The sequence below is a fragment of the Accipiter gentilis genome, chromosome 5, assembly GCF_929443795.1.
Source record: "Accipiter gentilis chromosome 5, bAccGen1.1, whole genome shotgun sequence".
Lineage (NCBI taxonomy): Eukaryota > Metazoa > Chordata > Aves > Accipitriformes > Accipitridae > Astur > Astur gentilis.
The window spans coordinates 42082917-42104766 of record NC_064884.1 but is presented as its reverse complement, the minus strand read 5'-3'; the positions used below and the strand labels follow the sequence as shown (position 1 = coordinate 42104766).

The following is a 21850-nucleotide window of genomic DNA, read 5'->3' as shown; positions in this document are numbered from 1 at the left end:
AGCCACGGTCAGCAAACTGGCAAGACACAGGGTGGTTTGCAGATGCAGTAAGCTCCTCCAGAAACCCGCCATGCACCCCAGTTCAGAGCCAGCACCCACGTCCTGTCCTGGTTTTGGCTGGGATAGAGTTAATTTTCTTTCTAGTAGCTGGTATAGTGTTATGTTTTGGGGTCGGTATGAGAATAATGTTGATAACACACTGATGTTTTCAGTTGTTGCTAAGTAGTGTTTACACTCAGTCAAGGATTTTTCAGCTTCTGATGCCCAGCCAGCAAGAAGGCTGGAGGGGTACAAGGAGTTGGGAGGGGACACAGCCAGGACAGCTGATCCAAACTGGCCAAAGGGGTATTCCATACCATGTGACATCATGTCCAGTATATAAACTGGGGGAGCTGGCCCGGGGGGTGCAGATCGCTGCTCGGGAACTGACTGGGCATCTGTCAGTGAGTGGTGAGCAATTGCATTGTGCATTACTTGTTTTGTATATTCCAATCTTTTTATTATTATTGTCATTTTATTATCATTATTATTTATTTCCTTTCTGTCCTGTTAAACTGTTCTTATCTCAACCCATGAGTTTTACTTTTTTCCCGATTCTCTCCCCCATCCCACTGGGTAGGGGGGAAGCGAGTGAGCAGCTCCATGGTGCTTACCTGCTGGCTGGGGTTAAACCACGACACATCCCCATGTGGAGGGATGCCCCAGGTAGCCCTGCCCCTACCCCTGCTCACTGGATCCGATATCCACAAATGCAGCCCCAACCCCACACTGAGGGGCTGTAGCATTTTTAGGCCATCCTTGTGATCGGCCGTGGGGTCCCCCACACCACAGCGGGGCTGAGAGCTGCGGGAAGACCCCATCCCCCTTGGGGTGCCCATTTTCACTTGCGACTTCAGCTGAAGATCTGCAAAACTTCTACTTTATTACTCCTAATTGAATGCCAGAAGATAAAAAGTCTCCTTTGCATCCCATCTGTGGGATGGCATGGGCATCACTTTCCCCATCATAGCACGTCCTCCACTGCTTCTTGCTCCCAAAAAATGAACCCAAAACAGCAAGACGCAGGGATGCTCCACAGTCCGGCCCCGGTCCAGTACCCAACACATTTGGTGGAGACAGGAGCACCCCACCACACATTTTCTGCAAGCAGCTTGCTGGGAGAAAGGAGGCAGAGCTCCGCTCTCGTCCTGGTCCCTGCCCGGGCAGCCAGACTGGTTGAACCGGGCACTGGCAGGCATCCTGCCACCCCAGGGCTTGCTGGGGCAGGTCACTGGGGGATGGGGCTGAGCGCTTGTGTCTTGCCTGGCCAAAAAGCAGTGGTGGCAAAGAGGGAAGGGGGGATGCATCTGCCTCGTCAAGAGGGTCAGTGGCCACAAGATTCTGGTGACGGAAATGGAGCAGCAAGATGGGAGAGGGGAAAAAAGGAGAAAAAAAGGATGCAAAAACCAAGAAAATGGAGTGGGTCAGCTGCAGCTGAGGGTCTCAGAGCCAGAGCTGGGAGGAAAGGAAAAGAGAGGGGCCGAGCCGAGGCCCAGAGGGGCAGCAAACCTCATCCCACCTCAGGTGGCCTCTACCTGACCAGGTAGGAGCAGAGAAAGCCCCCGGGGCCGAGCGGTGGCACTCAAGGCTCCAAGGGCTGGGGGACTACCCGAGGCAGAGGGGACAGGGACCGTGCCAGGTCCCGGGCTGTGCCACCCAGCTCCAGGCTGTGCCCCCGGTCAGGGTGGGGGGCGGCAGGGGGCCGAGGTCCATGGGTGCGCTGGTGGCGGGTGAGGTGTGAACGGCGGCTGAAGCACTTGGCGCAGAGCGGGCAGCAGTAGGGCCGCTCGCCGGTGTGCAGGCGCTGGTGGATGACCAGCTCGGAGCGTTGGGTGAAGGCTTTGCCGCAGCTGGGGCAGGGGAAGGGACGTTGGCCCAGGTGGGCTCGGCGATGCTTGGCCAGGTTGGAGCTGACGCTGAAGCGTCGCCCGCACTCAGGGCAGCCGTAGGGCCGCTCGCCCGTATGCCGGCGCTGATGGATGGTAAGGTCAGAGCGTTGCAGGAATCGCTTGCCGCAGTCCCCGCACTGGTGCGGCCGCTCGCCCGAGTGGATGCGCCGGTGCTTGCTGAGGGCCGAGCGCTGAGTGAAGCCTTTGCCGCACTCGGCACACAGGTAACACTGGCGGCTGCCGGCCGGCAGAGGGGAAACCACAGCCACTGGGCTGCTTGTCCAGCCCACGGGTACCTCGGCCGGGCAGCTCCGGCGGCTGCCACGCCGTCTGCAAGCCACACGGGAGCCCTGGGGCCGGATGCCTTTGGTGGTCACTGGGGTACGCTGGTGCCTGGCCAGCCCGGTGCCGAGGCGGACGCGGCGCCTGTGGGCTGGGCACTCGCAGGGGGTTCTGTGCTGTGGGAGGACGGGGGATACCGGCCCTGTACACCTCCCAGAAGCCAGGCACTTGCACGGGCTCCCCACGGGCCAGGGCTGGAGGGCCAGCTCTGCCCACGGCAGGAGACATCTGGCAGCCTCCACACCAAGCAAGGGGGTCCGTGGCGAGGCTGAGAGCTCTTCACCGTCCGCGCAACCATGGAGCATCTCCTCCAGCGCTCCACCAGCTTTTGGGGGGGCATCGCCCTGCCCACTGCAGTCCTCCTCGCACCCAGACCGGGGACCTTGGTCTGGCTCCTCCGACCGTGGTTTCAGGGGGGCTGGGATATCTCTGGCTGTCCTGATGGCTTCCCCACAAGCCGATGTGCTGGGGGGGCCTGTTGAGGGGCTCTCCGGTGCCCCATCAGGGCCTTGCTGGCATGCCTGGGCTGCGTCCTGCTCCGAGCTCTGGGGGACGCTCCCCGCAGTCACCCCTGAAAAGATGCCCCATGCACCCGCTGTCACTGCATTGCCATCCCAAGGACGCATCTCTTCCGTCACCATCTCAGTCCCACTGCCCGCTGGAACAGAGAGAGAGGAACACACTGCTTAGGGGAAAGGAGGGCCGAGAGGAAACCTACAGCAGTCTGCTGCCATGCCGGCTGCTCCGGGGCATCTCTGCTCTGCCAGCTCTTACCTCTGCCTCTGGGGCCCTTCACAGCCCTCCGGCACCGCCGGACTCTCCCTTCCTGCTTCTGCTCCTCCATCAGCTCCTGCAGCATCTTCTCCACCTGGCTCCGGCCAATGGTTTGCAGGACGGCCTTCAGCTGCTTCCGAAAATCGGGCAAAGACAGCCCCAGGCATGAGGGGGTTGTTGCCAGACCGTGCGGCAGCTCCAGCTGCCCTTGGGGAGGCTCTAGTTCTGCATCTGCAAAGCATCAGAGGAGATGACGCTAGGAAAGCAATGCTAACACAGAGCTCCTGCTGCTCCTCAGTGGGTCACCCCTCCACAGGGCTGCCATCTCCCTGTCCCCAGCCACCGGCAGCTCTGAGACGGCCAGGCTCAGAGCACGCCAGTGACAACAGAACCGTGGTACGGGAACAAAACGCCACGTGACAGCAAACAAAGAAAGACTTTTCCTTGCTCATCCCCACCACGAGCGCCAGGAGCTGCAGAGGCAGCTCAGGACAGGGCAGAGGCTGTCGTTCCCCAGGCATGGTATAACACATCTCTGCTAGGCAGAACAGAGACAAGTTTTGGCAGAGATTTATTAACTTGCCCCAGCTCCGTACGGGAGCCTGCGGTCTTTAAGACGCCCGGGCCTGCTTTGGGCTGTGAAAATGGCAGTGCTGTCCTCTGAAATGCCCATGAGAGGCTGAGAACTGGCACAAAACGGGGATAATAACTGCCATCACGTCCCTTCTGCCAGCTAACTCACCACGCAGCAAACTTTGGCGCCTGGGGGGCTCAGCCAGGGCAGCTATCCGAGGCCACCTGATGGCGATCTCTTCCGCTAGCAGAAAACAGAGCGGGGATTAGGAACACGCACAGAAATTACAAAGGTTTCTCCTCCCCAGCTACAACCCCGTGAAAGGAAGCAGGACAGCAAAAATAAAACCTCCACAGAAGCCTCCTCCTCTGCTTCAGTGCGAGATCAGCCCCCGCCTCGAGCCAGCAGCAGTCCCCGCAAAACCCCGAGACGATCCCCAGCTACGGGTACATTTCTCTGAGCATCTCGTCCTGGCTCCCCAGAGGTGACGCCTACCCGTGACACTGTGGAAGGGACAAATGACACATGCTGAGGCCGGCCCCGGCCGCTCTCCTCGGTAGAAGGGAGCTGGGACACGGTCGCGGTGGCTGAGCTGACCCGTCCCTGCAGGACTGAGGGTCGCAGTGACAAGGAGGGGGGTTTACACCCCAGCCCAGCCCGAAATCCCGAGAAGGGATGTCAGGGTCACCGCCGCCGTCCGAAAGCGCAGAGGCACAACGGGGCCTTTTGCTCGAGGAGCTCCAGCCGGACAAGGCAGGGCTGCGGGGGCCAAAGCCCGGCCGGTGCCACCGCTGCAGGGTCCTTACCCTGGGAGACGACCGACTCGTAGCCGTCCTGCATCGCGCCGCGGGGCTCTCGGGGCCCCGCTCCGGGCCTCCCTGCGCCTGCGAGGGAAGGGATTGCCGTTCGCACCGGTGCTGCTCCACCCTGCCCCGCACCGGGCCCTGCTCCTGCCCTGCCCCACGCTGAGCCCTGCTCCAGCCCGGCCCCGGCCCGGCTCGCCGAGGGCCGAGCTGCGGGGCAAGGGACGGGCGGGCCCGGCACCGCGCCGGGAGTCTCTCCGCCCCGAGCGCGGCGCCGGGCCCGCCGCTCCTGCGCCGGCCGCGCTCGTCCCCGCCGGCCGCTGCCGCTGCCGCACCTGGCGGACCCGGCGGGGCGGGCCGGGGTCTCCCGGGGTCCCCCGGGGTCTCTCCCGCCGTCGCCCCAGGAAACGCCGGCGGAGCCGGGCGGAGCGGGCTGCCGCGCCGGGCCCGGCCCTACGGCGCCCCCTAGCGGCCGCGCCGCGGAACCGGCGCTCGCCCCGGCGGGGCTCCCCCGGGTCCTGCCGCCCACCCGCCGCCCCCCGCCCGGGGTGCGCTCGCTTGCACACGCGTGTGCCCGCCCTTCCCCCCGCGCCAACACGGCCCCGCCGCCCAGGCCCTCACACCCGCACACGCGTGCACCTGCACACGTTTCCCTCGCGAACGTGCGTGCCGGGACACCCGCGTGCCCGTGCAGGTGTGCGCCTGCACACTCCCCGTCCGCGCAGGCAGGGGCTGCTCGCGCGGGGCCTCCGCGCGTGCAAGCGCGGGCGCGCGCCTGCTCACACAAACTCACCTTCACGCCTTCGCGTCCGCCCACACACCCACCCACGCGCCGGCACCCCCCACGCCCGCGCGCCTTCAGCCCACGCACACCTGCACAGACACGCGGACGTTTCCCCCCCACACACACACACCTCGTTGCCTGCACACCCAAGGCAAACGCAGCCACCCTCCAACCCACGCCCGCGCACACCCACACCCACGCACACCCACACCCCCGCCAACCCACGCCCGCGCACACCCACACCCCCGCACACCCACACCCCCTCCAACCCACGCCCACGCACACCCACACCCCCTCCAACCCACGCCCGCGCACACCCACACCCCCGCACACCCACACCCCCGCCAACCCACGCCCACGCACACCCACACACACACGTGCGCTCCGCCTCGGGGAGGCGGGGCCCTGCCCGGAGTGGGGGGCGGAGCCTTTACGCGGAGGGGGCGGGGGCTGTACCCCCGGGGGGCGGGGACACGGCGCGGCGGAGGGGGGTGGAGCGTTCCGGGGGGAGGGGCCAGCGGGCGCCGCGCGCTGACTCCGTCTCCGGGCGCCGCCGCCGTTTCCGAGTAAACACCGCGGGCGGGGGCCGCCCCCCCTCCTTCCCCCCCCCCCCCCCCCCCCCGCCCGCCATGGCCGGCCGCGGCGCCTTCCCGCTCAGCCCGCTGCCCCCCGCCGCCGCCCCGCCGCCCCCGGGGCCCGGTCCCGCCATCCTACGGGGCCCCAGCCCGGCTCCGGCAGCTGCCGCCGCCCCGGGCTACCGCCCCATGGGCCCGGCCGCCGCGCAGTACCAGGTGAGGCGGCCTCGGGATGACGGAGGGGAAGGGGGGGGGGGGGTCGGTGTGAGGGGAGGGTGGGGGAGGGGTGGCGGAGCATCCCCCTCAGGGCCCAGCCGCCCGGGGGTGGAGGGCGCTGGGTCGGTCGTTGGGGCCTTCCCTGCGGCGCAGGGCCCGCGGCGGGCCGGGGCAACGGCTGCCGGGCCTCCGCCGGCTCCCGAAATCACCCCGGGGTGTCCCTCACCCGGGAGGCCAGCCTCCAGCGGTACCCCCCGCCTCAAATCCCGGGTAACGTTCTTTTCCAGGCGTTTTTAGTTAGGATACCTCCACGCGCTCCCTCTTCCCGTGCTCTCGCTTTCCACCCTCTCAAAAAAACCCAAAACAAACAAAACAAAACGGTAAAAGTTACAGCAGCGTCGCCGAGCTCGTCCCCTCCACCGCAGCCATGGTCGGTGACCGTCCTGACCCCAGGATCCGGTGAGACCCCGACGGGGACCGGAGCGGAGGAAGCGTGAGTCCCTCATGGCCAAGGCCCTGCGCCCGGCTCCGGCTCCGCAGCCATTTGCCATCGCACGGAGCTGCCTTGAAACCTGTTTATCTGCGTCTTTGGAAAAGGTGGAGGTAACCGTTTGGCGTTGCGGGTGCGTATCTTCAAGAAGAATCTGGGGAGATGGTTGAGTGGCGGGTGAGGAGAACAGGCGCGTGCTGATGTTGGGGGAAAAGTAAGTGTGAACAGGGAGCAGCCCTCAAAAAGCAAAAGAAATCACTCATTTTCCAGCCTGAACATCTCTTATAAGAAGTATATTCTGACGGACGCTTGAGTTTCCTCCTCCCCCTTGCACACGCAGCATTTCGGTTTGCTCTTACGCACAGGGTGATTATTTTGGTTATTAGGTTTCTGGTGTAAAGCACAGTCTTGCAGGCAGGCTTGAAATGGAGGAACCCAGTTGTGCAACACGTTCTCATCCACCGCTGATCACCTCCTCCAGAGCTGCCGCCTTATTTGCATGAATTAAAACTTAAGAAATAAATCAAGCTGAGGGAATTTCCAGTTTGTAAGCTTCACTAATACAAGACGAGAAACAACTTCCCCCCGTAGCCTTAAAACCACCAAAAACCCTGGCGCTGAAAACTGAGATGGCGCGGCAAGGCCAGTCTGAGCATGAATCGATGGTAACTCGACTCGGAGGTGTTTTGGGCCGAGCCGGCGCTCAGGCGTTTGCCCTGACCTTCTGTGCAGCAGGTTGCAAAATCCAGCTGGGGAGCCGGAGCCTGACGGGAGCAGCCGGGAGCCGCTCACTGCTGTGGGCAAACAGGCTAACATATGCTTACTTTTTTCCCCCTGTTGCTGGCTGTAACACCGTGATGGTAGCAGGTGTTGGGAGCACATGGCCAGCATAGGGTGATGTACACCGAGTGTATGTCACCGCGGTATCTGGCATTGGCAAGCCCGTGCAGGAGTTGGCTGGGTCAGCGGGGCTGGTCGAGCCCTGGGGCTGGTGGCGAGTGCTGTGCCTCACGTCTGGCCGCAAGCTGCATCTGGCTGGCAGCTTGCTGGCAGGGCTGCCTGCGTGTGGGAGGGGACAGCGGGTATGATCCAGAGGGTCTGCCCTTTGTTTTGCAATTCCCAGGCTGGGGAAAGCAGCCCCTCCCCTCTCAGCGGCCATCCCTGCTGTACCCGGAGGACTTCTCTGCTCTGTTATGCCCTGGCTTAATGAAGAACTTCATTATTTGGGCACTAGGAGACACAACAGGCCTTATCCACGCCAACGAGTGCTTAGGGGCTCTTTAATCACTGGATTATTAAACATATGCTCATCCTTTTGACATCCTTCCATGCCTGCTGGTTATTTACTGGCAGCTCAAGCAGGGAATTCAAGAGGATGTCTCCCTTTAGGAGTTCCATTTGGGACCCTTTGGGGAGCTGATGTTTCCAGAGCAGCCAGGTGCGGATGCTGTGCCTAGAGCAGGAAGGTGTGGGATTTTTCCAGGTGGAGGTTGATCAGCTGAGCTGTCAGGCTGCTTGGTGGTGGGTCTGCAGGCAGAGCCCCTGTCCCAGTGCCTGTCCCTGTGCTGGTGGCGGCACATCTGCTGAGGCTGAGTCCCAGCCCTTAGCATCCAGGTTGTGCTGGCTAGTGTAAAATCAGTGAAAAGGAGCCTTTCCTCTGTTTATTCAGGTGCTAGTTTCAGGCTTAGGACAGTTTTTTCCCATGTTATCAGATTGACACTGTGGCAGGGAGCAGGCTTGGCTCTGTGTGGTGGAGGTGGGACTGTGCAAAGTAGTGCTCTGGCCTCAGTTACCCCATGCTGATGCTTCGCTGGTGCACAGATGTGGCAAAAAGCAGCATTCATTAGGTGCCCTATTAAAAGGGTTTCGTTGGCACTTGCTGGCAAGAAAGAGCCTGGTTTCTGTGGGACAGGAGAGCTGCTGCAGTCCAAGCAAATCCTAACCCTTGATGCAGCTGCAGCTCCGTGATCCCGTCCTTGGGCAGGCGGCATTGTGAAGGAAAGCAGAGTTGTGCTTCATGGAGAAACTCATGCAGGCAGCTGGGATGGAGGAACCAGAGAAGTGTGGGTTGCTGGTGTGGAGTCAGGTGAAAGACAGGGTGGCCTGGACGTGTTGGAGAGGGTGTAGTGCAGTGCGGGAGAGATCCACCCAATCTTCTTGGAGGCAGAGGAAAACAGTGCTCCTGCTCATTGGGTAATTGGATTTGGCTTGAAAGGGGCCTGGGGACAACAGCCAGGGCTGGAGCTGTACCAGAAAGCTGCCCAGTAAGCTGTGATGCTGCTTGGGCTGGGTAACCCCACCCTTCCCAAGGGAGATGGTTTCCCAGGCAGGTTTCATCATAGACTGAGCCTCAAGTTAAATTAAGTGATGATACAAAGCAGATGAACGCTGTCGTCTTGGTGCAAGAGGGAGGAAGGCAACAGCGGAGACCACAGGACCCTTTGTTTTTCTTGGGGAAATGTGACAGAGAAGTTCTAAGTGGACAACATCTCCAGAACTTGCTGTTGAAGGCCCTCACTCCATCTTCCTCCATGGGACCTTCTTGGGAGCTCTCAGAGCCATTCCCTGGGCAGTTTAGCACGGCAGCAGTACCAAAGGCAGCGTTTTATGCCAGGCACTATCTTTGGTCTTCCCGTGTGTGCCTCCATGCTGTGTTAGCAGCTGCCAGAGTTTCTCTTTCAAGCGGGAACCCAACACCTTTGTTCCTTGTTCCTACTTGCATTAACACCCGTGTTATGATTTGAAGCCCTGTGACCTTTCCTGTCTCTGACCTGTAACATCTGCAGCTTCAGATGTGAGGCTGCAGACAGGCGGGTTTGTCTGGACCCAGGCATCTCCACTAGTGCTTGAAACGTTGCCAGCACGTGTCCTAAATTTCCTCAGTGTCTTTGCCTGCTGCTTTGCCCTTCTTTCTTTGATTTAATTCTTCCTCATCTACTGTTTTTAGCTGAGAAGCAATCTGACTCCTGGAGCTTCTCCCGTATCAAAATATGGCAGGTCTTCCAAGCGGGACTAGCTGCGTTGGGGCAGTTTGGGGGCTTGCTGGGGGTAAAGTGCTGCATGAGAGCTTGCAGCGTGCAATGGCATCTAGATAACACCACCTCCTGGATGAAGATCTCCACCAGCATGAACCCAGGCTCTTCCTGGCACCCTCCCAAGAGAAATTTGCTCACAGATAAGAGCGAACAAAGAGGGGAAGAGAACCATTTTGGGGTGTGCTGGGGAGGGCTCAGTTGGTCCCGATCCATGTGAAGCCCTGAGCTGAGCGGTGGCTTTAGGCAGCCAGGCTGTCCTTGAGACCAGCTTGGCGTGGACCTCAAATCCTGTTTGAACAGCGTTTGCTTCTGCGTCTGTCCTAATGGGAAGCACTGCCATCCGGGCATGCGGGGGGGAACTTGCAGGAAGAGCTATTGTTGCCTGGCATCTGTCCAGGGCTCTGCTCCCAAAGCCCCAGGCGAGGATGCATGTGGGCTCTCGCTCGCTGACTGTTAGTATGTACAAAGTTGGATCACGCCTTTCTGGAGGGAGCAAAACAGGACATGCATCGGGAAGAGCCTTTCCCCCTCATTGGGGAGATGCAGGGAAGAGCTGCAGTCTTGGAAGGAAGATGAAGAGAGGCTCTTGAGCTGTTTTCTGAAATGCTGCTTTTCTTCAAGCTTGCTTTCCAGCCCAGCTTCTTCTTGCAGATCCATCCTGCTATTTATTGCTCCCCTTGTTTCTCCTTTCTGCTACCAGCCTCCCGATTTCTGGCCTGCCCTTCCTCAAGAAGGGGCCTTTGGCAAGCAGGAAGGCTCCTGTCATGCCAGCGAACGTCCGTCGGGAAGCCTTCCAGTCTCCCATTGGATTCAGCTGAAGCTGACTCTCAACAGAGCTCCCCAAACGCAAGTGGCCTGTGCGTTGACCTGGGATGAACCGCTAAACCGCAGCCAGCCCCATTCGTTCCTTCGGCTTTGGCAGGGAACAGAAACAAGCTGTTTTCTGTCCCGTTTCCAAACGGCTTCGCTCGCTCTCCACGGGGAGGGCTGGACGAGGTCCAGCTTTTTCCTCAGAGCTGAGCTTGCAAGGTTTGCCCTTTGTCCGCCCCACTGGGGGGGTGGTGGGGCAGGGAGGGGAGGACAAGGCAGTACCCGGAGGGGATGGGGCAGCAGCACTGCCCTGGGTGAAGGAGGGTGAGCAGAGGGACAAGGGGTGTTAGACAGGAACGAGTTAAGGAAGGTCTCTTTGGTTTGAGCTGGTCTATTAAAATTTCCTGAATTTAAGCCCTCTTGTATCCTGCTAATTTCCAGGGCTTCCGAAAAGAGATGGAGGCAGGCTTTACCCCGCCAGGGCTGTAATGCTGCTTCGTGGCTTAGCCAGAGATTTAAGGCTGTGCCATGCTTGCGTGAGTCGAGTCTTAGGAGCCTGCAGCCTTTGGGCAGGAGGCGAGGGGGCTGAGGCTCCCCTGGACAGGGATGCAGTCACTGGTTGAGCACAAGGCAGAGCCTGGCCCTGCTTTGCCGAGAGGCTTCTCCGTTAGCAATTTGCAAATCTTGAGGGGAAACTGAGGGGGAAAAAAAACATCTGCGTGGAGAATTCTGCCTTCCCTTTTTTTGCTCGTCCAAGTGATCAAATGCAGGTCCCTGGTGGGCTGGAACTCTTTCCCCTGGCAGCTTAGCTGTGTCTGATAGTTCTCAGATGTTTGTGGAGGTGATGTTAAAGTCTTAAGCATGACTGATCCATTCATCCTTGTGCTGAATCTCTCCCTGCCTCTTCTTGCAACTGAGCAGTCTCTCACCCTCCTAAGAGCAGATGGACAAGCAGGAGAACTTGCACACGGTGCTATCGCTGATGTGGAGCTGTCAAAGACTCTCTCAGCCAACTTCAGCCAGCCTCCAAATCTCTCATTTCAAGGAAGATCAGAAATGTGACCCGCAGAGGGAGGTAGGAGAGACCTCGAGGCATGGCAGTGGCGAGAATTGCCCTGGCCAAAGGACGGGAGCTGGCCATGGCCCCATCACCTCTTAGTCCAAGCAAACTGCTGACAGCATTCCCCTGTTGGTGCGTGTGGGGAAGGGGTTGGGTTGTCATACATTGTCACGTGGGTAACCTCCCTGACCTTCAGACCAGTTTCCCTGTGGCACTGATCACTGTCTTCCATGTGGGCTTGAGAAACACCCAGGGGCAGGGGTTTCCCTGAAAACCATCTGTCTTCTCCATGCGTCTGGTGGCTCTAGGGAGCTGCAGGTGACTGCTTGCAGCCTTGGCACTACGCAGCTTTTCTTGGGGCTCCTGAATTTCTGATTAAAAGTTTCACGGCCTCCTCTCATGGCTTATCTGTTCTCCAGAAGCCTTTGCAGGTGAGTCAGCATGGTTATGGGAGCGTGGTCCTCCTGTAGCCACACTGTACTGGCAAACAGTATTTACTCAGTACCTGTGTGTTTTTTAATGTTGCAAAGTGTGTGGATCTTGGTGCTGCCTCTCCTCCCAGCCCTGCCATGGAGGATTTCTTGATAAACCCGGAGAAACTGGGTGCTTGCCTTGTGGTTTTTGGCAAAAGTGGAGGCGCTGCTGGCTGTGGTTGGCTCTTGGCGATGCTGGCGCAGTCCCGCTTGTGACGAGGAGTTGCGCAAATGTGGCTGATCAAAAGGAGACAAACATCTGGGGTCTGTTAGGAGGAAGAAACAGGCTTGTGCCTTGTAGCAAAGGCAGGTTAGTGAGCTCAGGCTCTGGAAGTGCTGCTTAAAAGGAAGGGTGAGCAAAGTGGAGAGAGTATTTGGTTGTGTAACGGGGTCAGCCCGTGCTTCGTGTGCGTGTTTTTGAACTTCCACGTGCGGCACTAATCCTGTGGCCTGCTGCTCCTTGACCTCCCAGCTGCAATATGCTTCTCAATGCAGCACTTGGTGTGTTTTTGGGATCTCCCACTTGCAGAGACACCCATGACCTTGGGCTCCAGAGCGGGAGCAACTCAAGCTCTTGGCTTTCTGTTTACCAGCTTTTTGGGAAGGAGGCGAGTGTGTTTTGGCTCCAGCTGCCATAAAAGCAACCCCCCTGCTGCAGCTCTGAGCCTGCCCATAAAACCTGCGGAGGACAGGCAGGCTGCCGGTGGTGATCTTGTGCTGCAAGCCCTCCTGCACCCAGGATTTATGCTGAAATTAATGCCTGTATGCAGATAAGCTCATCAACTTACAGTGTTGCCTTGCTGGGCTCCTTTGGGATACAGGTTGGCTTTGTTAGCTCTCTTCCATGGCACAGCCATGTGCCCCAGCAGGGCGGTGGGAGGGGAGCTGTGGGGGATGTCTTGGCACATTGAGGAGCCTGCAGCAGGGGAGAAATGTTGCTCTGCTGGCTTGGTGGCTCTCCCAGCCTCACATCTTGGCAGCAGGGAGCTTGAGGATCAAAGGATCCTGGGAGACTGTTGGCTCAGACTGTTAATGAAGCAGGCTGGAGCATGTAGGGGCAACCGGCGGGTTGTGGGGTGCTGTGACCAATTGTCGAGGGCTCCGGGAGGGATGTGTGCGGTGTAGACCTGGTGGCACCTGTGAGCCAGCAGTGTGGGTGCTGGCTTGCCAAACTGCTCTGCTCCAGAGCATGCAGAGGGGCTGTGAGTGCTGCCCTGGGTTGGGACCCCTTGGAGGAGTGGCTAGGTATTGCGTCATGGCTCGTCAATGCCCTTTCTGGGTCCCTGGAAGTGGAAGGATGGGAGCTGGCATGCTGGCAGGGGGTGAGCTCTTGCCTCCATCCCCTGTGTCCAGGACCTCATCTTCCTGCCTGCCTGCCAGCCTCACGACCAGTGCCATTAGGAAGTGGGATTGCCCTGCTCCCCGCCCAGGCATTGCGTCTGCCAGCACTGCTGCTTTCTGGAGAGGAACCCACGGCACAACCCACGCCGCAGTCCTTGATGTCCCCAGGGTGAAGGCTTTGCAGGCAATGACCCTCGTGATGGGACCTTGTGATGCGCCATGTCCGATGTCTCCTGCTGCGTGGTGGTGGCTCAGGGCCACACATGCCTTTGGCTCTGTGCCGGTTGGCAGGCCCGGGCTTCCCCTGCGGTCAGTGGCTTCTGCTTGTCCTGGTTCTACTTTCCTGTCACTCTTCCTGCAGCAAGGAAGGCTGCAGCTCCTGAAGTCCTTCCCTTCTCCCTTCCCTGTCCCTCGCCTGCACTGTGGAGCAGGGTACAGCCCCAGAAATCTCTCCCAGGGAAAAAGTGAGAGGGCAGATGGCATCCACTGGTCCCCAGCAAAGGTCAAGCCCTCTCGCAGGGCAGTGTTTAATGCACGTGCATTTTCTCTTCTCTTCCCCACTAGCGCCCCGGGATGCCACCCGGCAGCCGGATGCCCATGGCAGGACTGCAGGTGGGACCACCTGGAGCTCCCCCCTATGGAGCAGCCTCCCCGATGAGACCCGGCCTGCCGCAGTCGATGATGGACCCCTTCAGGAAGCGCCTGCTGACCCCCCAGGCACAGCCACCGCTGGCCACCCAGAGGAGAGGGTAAGGGGCCGGCACCCCCCCACTCCAGCACAGACACCCACAGCAGGCTGGAGGCAGGCGGTTTGACCCACTAGGTCCTGGTTGTGCTTCACCGCAGAAACCTACAGCTCCCTGCCCTGCTGCAGAGGGGCGAGCTGCTTGCAGAGAGGCGGGAGCCTCCTTGGCTTGCCGGCAGGCTCCCCCTCAGCTGGCACTGCTGGCGGTGGGAAACCTGCCAGAGCTCGGGGCTGGGATGTTTTGCGATGATGGGGGGGGTGGGGTTGAGGGCAGAGATCACTCAGCTTGCAGCTTCCCTGTGCTCTGATCTCCATGCCAGTAACCGAAAAGCCTCCCTGCCTGCACTTGTGCTTGCCAGAGGCCCCAGCACCAGCTCCTCGGGGTCTTTTTCCTTCTCACAGGGGTTTTTGTGCTGGCTTTGGCAGGCACAGACACGAGTGGAAATGGGACAGGGGTGGCAGGTTGTAGAGATGTTCCACAGAGCTGCGGTCTCGGTAGGACTGTTTGTTGGGGCTGGTCTTGTCAAGCCATGGGACTCTGCCAGCAGCTCCTCGCTTGTTTACAACGTTGCTAATCCCTTTGCTCTGTTTGTTTTCCATGAGAGCTTCTTGATTACTGGCGGCTGTTCCTCAGGGCAGGGTCCCCTGGTCTTAATGGCTACTCGGGTCCCGTTCCCTGCCCTGGTTGTGTGGCAGGGCCGACAGCTCAGTTGGCTCCATGATCCCTCCACAGGGCATCACAGCCTCTGCACAGCACCTGTGCATCCCTTCAGTGCTCCAGAGCAAGCTGGGGATTAAGGACAAGGGGCAGCTCGCCTCCAGGCAAGGACGTCAGCGGCCAGATAAGGCTGCAGCTCCATTCCTGGGGGCTGGCTGCATGGGATCAGCCATGCTTGGCTGGTTGAGCATCCTTGTTCCCAGCTGGCTGCAGATCAAGGCATCAGGAACTCCCAGTTGCTAATGGAGTGGCCAAACCCTGCAGTGCAGGAAGTATTTAATATGGCAAGAAGAGCTCAAAGAAGCGCTCTGACACCCATCTTAGCTAGGGCTGCCCTCCCAACATGTCCTCCTGCTCAAGCAGCCGTGGGGCAGCCAGCGTGCCTTGGGCACTGAGGTAGCAGCACGAACGCCCACATTAGCTGCCCTACTGCTTCACATGCTGCCAAGGGAAAGGGACTTCCTTTTGCCTGCTGGACTCTGCCCCGTCTCTTACGTGTGCAGCAGAATGGGAGCAGAGCGTTTCCCCATGTATGCAGGCATTAAGTGTGAATTTAACAGGGCATCGGGGTGGGCTCAGGCTGAGGGCAGGCCAGGAGCCTGCAGCATGCAGGAGGGCCCAGGGCCCTGTGGTTTGACAGAGTACTACAAGCTTGGAGAGAGCTAAAATGGCTCTGAGCAAGGCTGCAGCCGTGCTGTGGCTCTAGAGGCCCCTCTGCTTCCTCTACCCATGATGATTTCAGCCCCACTGTGACAAGATTGGTTTGGTTTAAGCTGGTTTTAAGTGAGCTGCTGGAACTGGGCTTTGGTCTGTAGCACTGGGAGAATGTGATGGCCACTTCCAGAGAGAAAACTCGGGAACGCTGTCCTGCAGATGGGAGCATGCCTGCAGCTGCAACTTTGCCTTGCTCCTGCCCTGGAGCACCTTTAGCAAGCAGCAGCAAACCAGACGCAGGGACTGGATTCCCTTCCCTTGACTTGCCCACAGGGATATGTTTTCTTACTTATTTGCTTTCCTGCACTGATCCAAGGGCTTGTGTTCTAGGTGCTCTTATAGCCTTTCTTTATTCTCCTCCTGCAAGCCCAAAGTCTCTGTCACACAGAGTAGCCCCAAAAGGGGACCTGCTCCCCCAGCCCTGTTCACTGCAGTGGGAGCCTCAACACCTGGCTCAGACTGAGCCATCCACGTGGCACGCAGCTGGCACTGCCACTGTGAGTCCTCTCCCTGGAGCCTGGATTGGGCCAAAAGAGCCACCAGGCTCTTGGTGTACAAACAGAGCTTGGTGTTGTCCCTTGAGACTCACTGCTGCCCAAGCGTGGGACATGCAGCAGCTTCCCACCAGGCATGCAGCAAGGTGTTTTGCAAAAGCTGCAGCATGATTTTTTTTTTCCCTGTCTCTATGCTTTTTGCAGGGTGAAAAGGAGGAAGATGGCTGACAAGGTCCTGCCGCAGAGGGTGAGTGCTGCCTCAGTACGTGGGGAAGGAGCTGAGCTGTTGGAGGGAGGTGGTGCAACCATGCTGCCTTCCCAGGGCAGCTGGGGTGATGAGGTCCTTGTGGGGAGGAGTGTCTTACTGGGCCACATCCTGCCTGCCAGTCACTTCTACCTGGTCCCAAACCAACCTGGAAGATTTCTGTCTCATTCTCTGGGTGGTGGGAGAGGTTTGGGGTGTGCACAAGTTGGACAAGCAGGACTTGGGCAAACAAGAAGCAGCAGTGGCTTGGGGTGGAGACCCCAGGAGGACCCTAAGCCTCTCCTGAGTGTCCCTCTTGACAAGCCAGGGTTGTATTACCTGCCTGTGACAGCAGGCAGGCTGCTGGGCACAGTGACAGGCTCCAAACTGAGGTCTGCATTACAGCTTTGTGATTTAGGGAGAGCTTTGCAGGTCTGTAGTCTTTGTTTGAAATGAGAAATTGGTGCTGTCGTGCTGGAGTCATCACATGGTGACTCCTTACCGTGTCAGCCCAGCACCAGTAGTGCTGCTGGGGTGGGTGTGGGGGATGCAGCCCCATCCCAGCATGCAAGGGACTGATCATTTCTGTTTGACAGATCCGGGAACTGGTCCCAGAATCCCAGGCCTACATGGACCTCCTCGCCTTTGAGCGCAAGCTGGACCAAACCATTGCTCGGAAGAGGATGGAGATTCAGGAAGCCATTAAGAAACCACTGACGGTGCGTGGCAGTGGGGTGGGAGGCTACGAGGTGGGTGCTGCTGTGGGTGCTGGCAGTCACCCTCTCACTCCAAGCATCCCTCCCCCTCTGTTTTCCTATTTTTAACCCCATGCAATGCTACAGGCTTGGGGAAGAGTGGCTGGAAAGCTGCCTGGCAGAAAAGGACCTGGGGGTGCTGGTCAACAGCTGGCTGAATGTGAGCTGGCAGTGTGCCCAGGTGGCCAAGAAGGCCAATAGCATCCTGGCTTGTATCAGAAATCCAGGCTGCTCAGGGAGGTGGTTGAGTCGCCATCCCTGGAGGTATTTAAAAGATATGTAGATGTGGTGCTTAGGGACATGGTTTAGTGATGGACTTGGCAGTGCTAGGTTAATGGTTGGACTTGATGATGTTAAAGGTCCTTTCCAACCTAAACAATTCTATGATTCTATTCTACAGCAAAAGCGGAAGCTGAGGATTTACATCTCCAACACTTTCACCCCAGCCAAAGAAGAAGGGGAGGGTGGTGAGCGCGTGGCCTCCTGGGAGCTACGAGTGGAGGGCAAACTGCTGGAGGACGTAAGAATACAGGCAGGGATGAAGTGGTGGGAGGAGTACTGGTGCTCTGTGCTGAGAGCTTGGCTGGAATGGATACAACCCTCTGCTTGCTGGCTGCTGGAGACAGTGTTTGGGCTGGGGCCCTCCAAGGGTGGCAGTGTCAGGCCAAGTCTCCCCCACTCTGTTTTGCAGCCGAGCAAGCAGAAGAGGAAGTTCTCCTCCTTTTTCAAGAGCCTCGTCATAGAGCTGGACAAAGAGCTGTACGGGCCAGACAACCATCTGGTGGAGGTGAGATGGGAGGCTCCTGGCCACGCTCTGGGCCTGCTGCTTACCCTGTGGGTGCTCAGCTCCACAGCCCAGTGTCTGTCCCCGCTATGAGAGGAGGTTGAGCAAGGTGCTTTTGGGTGCCGGGAAGTGGTGCCAAGCCTTCCTTGGGGCACCACACTACCATGCTTTCCAGGCTCGAGTTTACAGCTGCGTTTTCTTCCCTGGTACTGGCTGGTGGCCAGTGTGATGGCTCCTGGCAGCAACTGCTGCCTGCTCGGCTCTTAACCCCCTCACGCCCACAGATACACAGCTAGAGCCGAGAGGTGTGGGGCTGCAGCAAGGACATGGCTCTGAGAGGCAGCTTGGGCAGCCCTGGGACCCCCAGATTTGCAAAAGTGAGGCCCAACACAGGTGATGATGCCACAGAAAGGCTCATCTGTACATCCCAAGGCCAGATGGGAAGAAGGGTCTGCACTGTTGCCTCTCAGCCTGCTGCCTAGCTGGAAGGTCCTTGGGGAGATTAAGCACTGCCTGTGAGTGGGATCAGAGCCTTTTTGGGTGCTCCTGCCTGGAGGAGACTTTCCCTGCACGCAGCTCATGCTTTTCCCACAAGGAAACACTTATTTCTGTGGTGGTGCCTGCTGTGGTGGGGGTGAATCCTGTTCACGTGCAGGGTGGTTTGTGAGCAGCTCTGATACGCATCCCCTGCAGTGGCTGAGACAGGATTGATCCTGCACTGACTCCAGGAGCTGTTTGAGCCCTTGATGTCGAGTGCTCAGGGCTGTATCTCCCCCAGCCCATCCAAAATCCCATCCGCCTCTGGGCTGGAGCACATCAAGCTGTATCTGTTGGACTGGGTAGGCTCTTGGCTGAAACCCACTGGGGTCAGACTCCCAGGAACTGACAGGTCTGCCTCTGCTAGACCCCTGCACAGAGCCCAAGCACCAGCTCTCTCTGCTCCTGGCTGCAGCCTGTTTAGTGGGTGGCTTCTCATGGTCCTGGAGTTGACCAGTGTCCCCTTGGTATCTCATAGTGGCACCGGCTGCCCACAACCCAGGAGACCGATGGCTTCCAAGTGAAGCGGCCTGGTGATGTTAATGTGAAATGCACTCTGCTGCTCATGCTGGATCACCAGGTAGGGGCCCTCGGGCCGCGTGGTTGCTGGCTGTGCCCTGCTGCTCTTCCTTCAGCGCGGCTCGTCTGTATGGGGCAGTCCAAGGGGGGGCAAATGGGCCTCGGCTGGGGCAGGGCCTTGTATGAGGCTGTTGGGGGACTGTGGGAATAGGAAGGAGCACAGAGAGCTCCAGGCATGGACCCCACAGCCTGCGCTGATATAAGTAAGTGCCGTGTGGGGCACTGTGCTCAGTGGAGGGGCCCTTCCAAGCGCCAGACAGACCTCCTTCATTTTGTGTGTCCCTGCAGCCACCACAGTACAAACTGGACCCTCGCCTGGCTCGCCTGCTGGGGGTGCACACCCAGACCCGTGCCAGCATCATGCAGGCGCTCTGGCTCTACATCAAGCACAACAAGCTGCAGGACAGTCACGAGAAGGAGTACATCAACTGCAACCGCTACTTCCGCCAGGTCAGCCCTCACCCCATAGCACCAGCATGCTTTGCTGGGAGGAGAGCACCCTTCCCACCCCCAGTAAGGCCAGAAGAAGCATCTTTTCTGGCTCGCAATAGACATTCCAGACTGCCCAGTCTCAATTTATGCCCCTTCCCCAGGCTCTGGCTTGCATCTGTCAGCCTGCCATGCTCAAACCAGGGCTGGGCAATTCCCCCCCTCCTGCCTGGCCCTTTCTGTGACGGGTGGAAGGAGGCCCTACTATGGATGGCAAACGCTCTGCTTTGCTCCTCCAGATCTTTAACTGTGTCCGCATGCGCTTCTCTGAGATCCCCATGAAGCTGGCGGGGCTCCTGCAGCACCCAGATCCCATCATCATTAACCACACCATCAGGTAGGGATGGAGAGTGTGCTGGGGAGCATTCCCCAGGGCTGGTGGGCTCTGTGGGGTGGAGGGGTAGGAGAAGAGGGCAGTTCCTGCAGGAGCTACGAGGTCTCCAGCCCAAAGCAGCAGCGAGCCCAACTTGCTTGGCAGGGGGAGAATGAGTCAAATTTGGGAGTTTCCTGGGGCAGTCAGTGGGGTACTTGTTTTGCTGTCAGGGGAGTCAATCCATCCCTACAGCAGGGTGGAAGCTGAGGAAATCCCCCCCCCCCAACACCCTCTTTCCTCCCAGTGTGGACCCCAATGACCAGAAGAAGACGGCCTGCTATGACATCGATGTGGAGGTAGATGATCCCCTGAAAGCTCAGATGAGCAACTTCCTGGCTTCCACCACGAACCAGCAGGAGATCGCCTCCCTGGATGCCAAGGTGCAGGGACCACTGCGAGGGGGTAGCCCTGCCCGGCAGCAGGGTGGCACTTCAAGGCTGCACTGCAGAGCTGGGGGGAGCTTGGTGGCAGCCATGTCCTGTTCTAGGGGGACAGGACAGCTCCCTTTCGCCCCTTGTCATCTCACTCTCACCCGTTGTCATCTCCTTAGATTCATGAGACCATTGAATCCATCAACCAGCTGAAGACGCAGCGTGATTTCATGCTGAGTTTCAGCAACAACCCACAGGATTTCATCCAGGAATGGATCAAATCCCAGAGGAGGGACCTCAAGGTAAAACCCTGGGGTGGCTGGGCAGAGTGAGGGGCTGAGGGGGGGTCTGGCCCTGGTGCTTACCCCACATCACCCCCACCTCGTTTTGCTCAGATCATAACGGATGTGATTGGGAACCCTGAGGAGGAGCGGCGAGCCGAGTTCTACCAGCAGCCCTGGGCACAGGAGGCTGTGGGCAGACACATCTTTGCCAAGGTGGGCTCCGTGCTGTGCCCATGGGGTGCTGCAGCGGGTTGGGATGGCAGCAGAGGGGCCCCTGGGGCAGCCCTTCTCCCTGCCTGACTGCCCTCATCTCCTCCAGGTCCAGCAGCGTCGGCAGGAACTGGAACAAGTGCTTGGGATCCGCCTCACCTAAGGGGCTGGCGGGGGCTCGGGAGCTCCTTCTCCTCTCCCTGCTGCCTGAGCCTGACGGTACTTCTTACTGGAATCAAATACAGCACTTGCACAAACCCTACGTGCCTGGAGGGATTCGGAGCCACTCGCACCCCTGGGCTCCCCTCGGCCGGGAAGCTCTAGCCACAGGCAGAGCACAGCGGAGGGTCCCCCGGTTCCCCCCAAAGTCCCGCTGCAGCCCTTCTGCTGCATTAACGCATCCTGCTTTTGCATTGTGCCGTTTGCCTCTTCCCCATAGCACTGACCGCAGCCCTCCTGCTCGCTCCCCTCCTCTGGCCAAAAGCCCTCCTGGAGTTGCTGCCCAGCAGGGAAAAGTTGCCTGTGCTGACCAGGAGCCGCTGCCAGCCCTCCCTGAGCCCAGCCGCCGCGAAGGCAGGCCTGGCCCTGCCCCTCTTCAACCAAAGTTTTGTCATTCCAAATGCCAGCCCCCCCCCTGCTGGTGCCCGACGTTTTGCACTATTTTTGTGAACAGGTTTTATAAAGAAAAGGAAGCTTTTTGTACAGTGGGTTTGTATTTGATTAATATATTGAGTTCCTCTTACTGCACTCATTGCCTCAATCTATGCAGTGGTTCGTGGTGTTCTCAGAGGGCTGGCTCGGCCCAAGCTGTTCTTTTTATATGTAACCAAGTTTTTTAGCATTAAGTTTTTGACAATCAGTTGATTACTCCACCCCCCCTGCTGTTTTACATAATTAGCGACTCATCTTGTGAGCGATATGAGGTGTCAGGGGGGGCAGAGGGGGTAGCTCTGCCCCTGGCAGCCTGTGGGCAGTGGGGTCACTGGGCTCTGAGCACACCCCACCAGTCAGTGGGGCACCAAGAGAACTGGAGATGCTGGGGAGGGAGGGGACCACAGCACTGGGGCTGAGGGGACAGTGCCACGACCCACTGGACCCACTGAAGTGCCTTAACCCTGCTGGCCCCCTGCCCGCAGGCTCCTCAGCCCGGCCAGAGCAGCTCTGCCTCCTCCGGGTGGTCACAGGCAGAGGGGGGGAGTGTTTACATATTCCCAGGATGTACGGCTCAGGGGTGCCTGCTCTGCCTCTTGTGTAACCATTTTTTGTCTATTTTGGATATTTTCTAATAAAACCAGTTAGCAGCAGCTCCCTGTGTGTGTGTGCTGGAGTCCTGCAGCCCCCCCTCCTC

The 21850-nt window shown here is 59.0% G+C and overlaps 2 protein-coding genes across 5 annotated transcripts; one reads left to right on the top strand and one right to left on the bottom strand.

The window, feature by feature from the left end:
- Positions 1 to 542: 542 nt before the first annotated feature.
- LOC126038990 (zinc finger protein 672-like) lies at positions 543 to 4667 on the bottom strand. Of its 3 annotated transcripts, none has more exons than XM_049801516.1 (5): positions 4216 to 4667; positions 3967 to 4121; positions 3787 to 3861; positions 3045 to 3275; positions 543 to 2928 (listed from the first exon to the last, which is right to left on the bottom strand). In XM_049801516.1, the coding sequence occupies exons 4-5, from the start codon at positions 3127 to 3129 to the stop codon at positions 1622 to 1624; spliced, it is 1392 nt and encodes a 463-aa protein (XP_049657473.1). In that variant the 5' UTR covers positions 3130 to 3275; positions 3787 to 3861; positions 3967 to 4121; positions 4216 to 4667; the 3' UTR covers positions 543 to 1621. The 3 variants fall into 3 exon arrangements, with proteins under 3 accessions (XP_049657473.1, XP_049657474.1, XP_049657472.1); XM_049801517.1 differs by having other exon boundaries at positions 4425 to 4667; XM_049801515.1 differs by lacking the exon at positions 3967 to 4121 and having other exon boundaries at positions 4425 to 4667.
- A 1051-nt stretch (positions 4668 to 5718) lies between these two features.
- On the top strand, positions 5719 to 21806 carry SMARCD2 (SWI/SNF related, matrix associated, actin dependent regulator of chromatin, subfamily d, member 2). Of its 2 annotated transcripts, none has more exons than XM_049801518.1 (13): positions 5719 to 5996; positions 13770 to 13954; positions 16081 to 16123; positions 16717 to 16839; positions 17276 to 17395; positions 17567 to 17662; positions 18675 to 18776; positions 19064 to 19225; positions 19504 to 19601; positions 19882 to 20017; positions 20188 to 20310; positions 20404 to 20505; positions 20612 to 21806. In XM_049801518.1, the coding sequence occupies exons 1-13, from the start codon at positions 5835 to 5837 to the stop codon at positions 20663 to 20665; spliced, it is 1506 nt and encodes a 501-aa protein (XP_049657475.1). In that variant the 5' UTR covers positions 5719 to 5834; the 3' UTR covers positions 20666 to 21806. The 2 variants fall into 2 exon arrangements, with proteins under 2 accessions (XP_049657475.1, XP_049657477.1); XM_049801520.1 differs by lacking the exon at positions 5719 to 5996 and adding an exon at positions 6164 to 6619.
- The last annotated feature ends 44 nt before the right edge of the window (positions 21807 to 21850 follow it).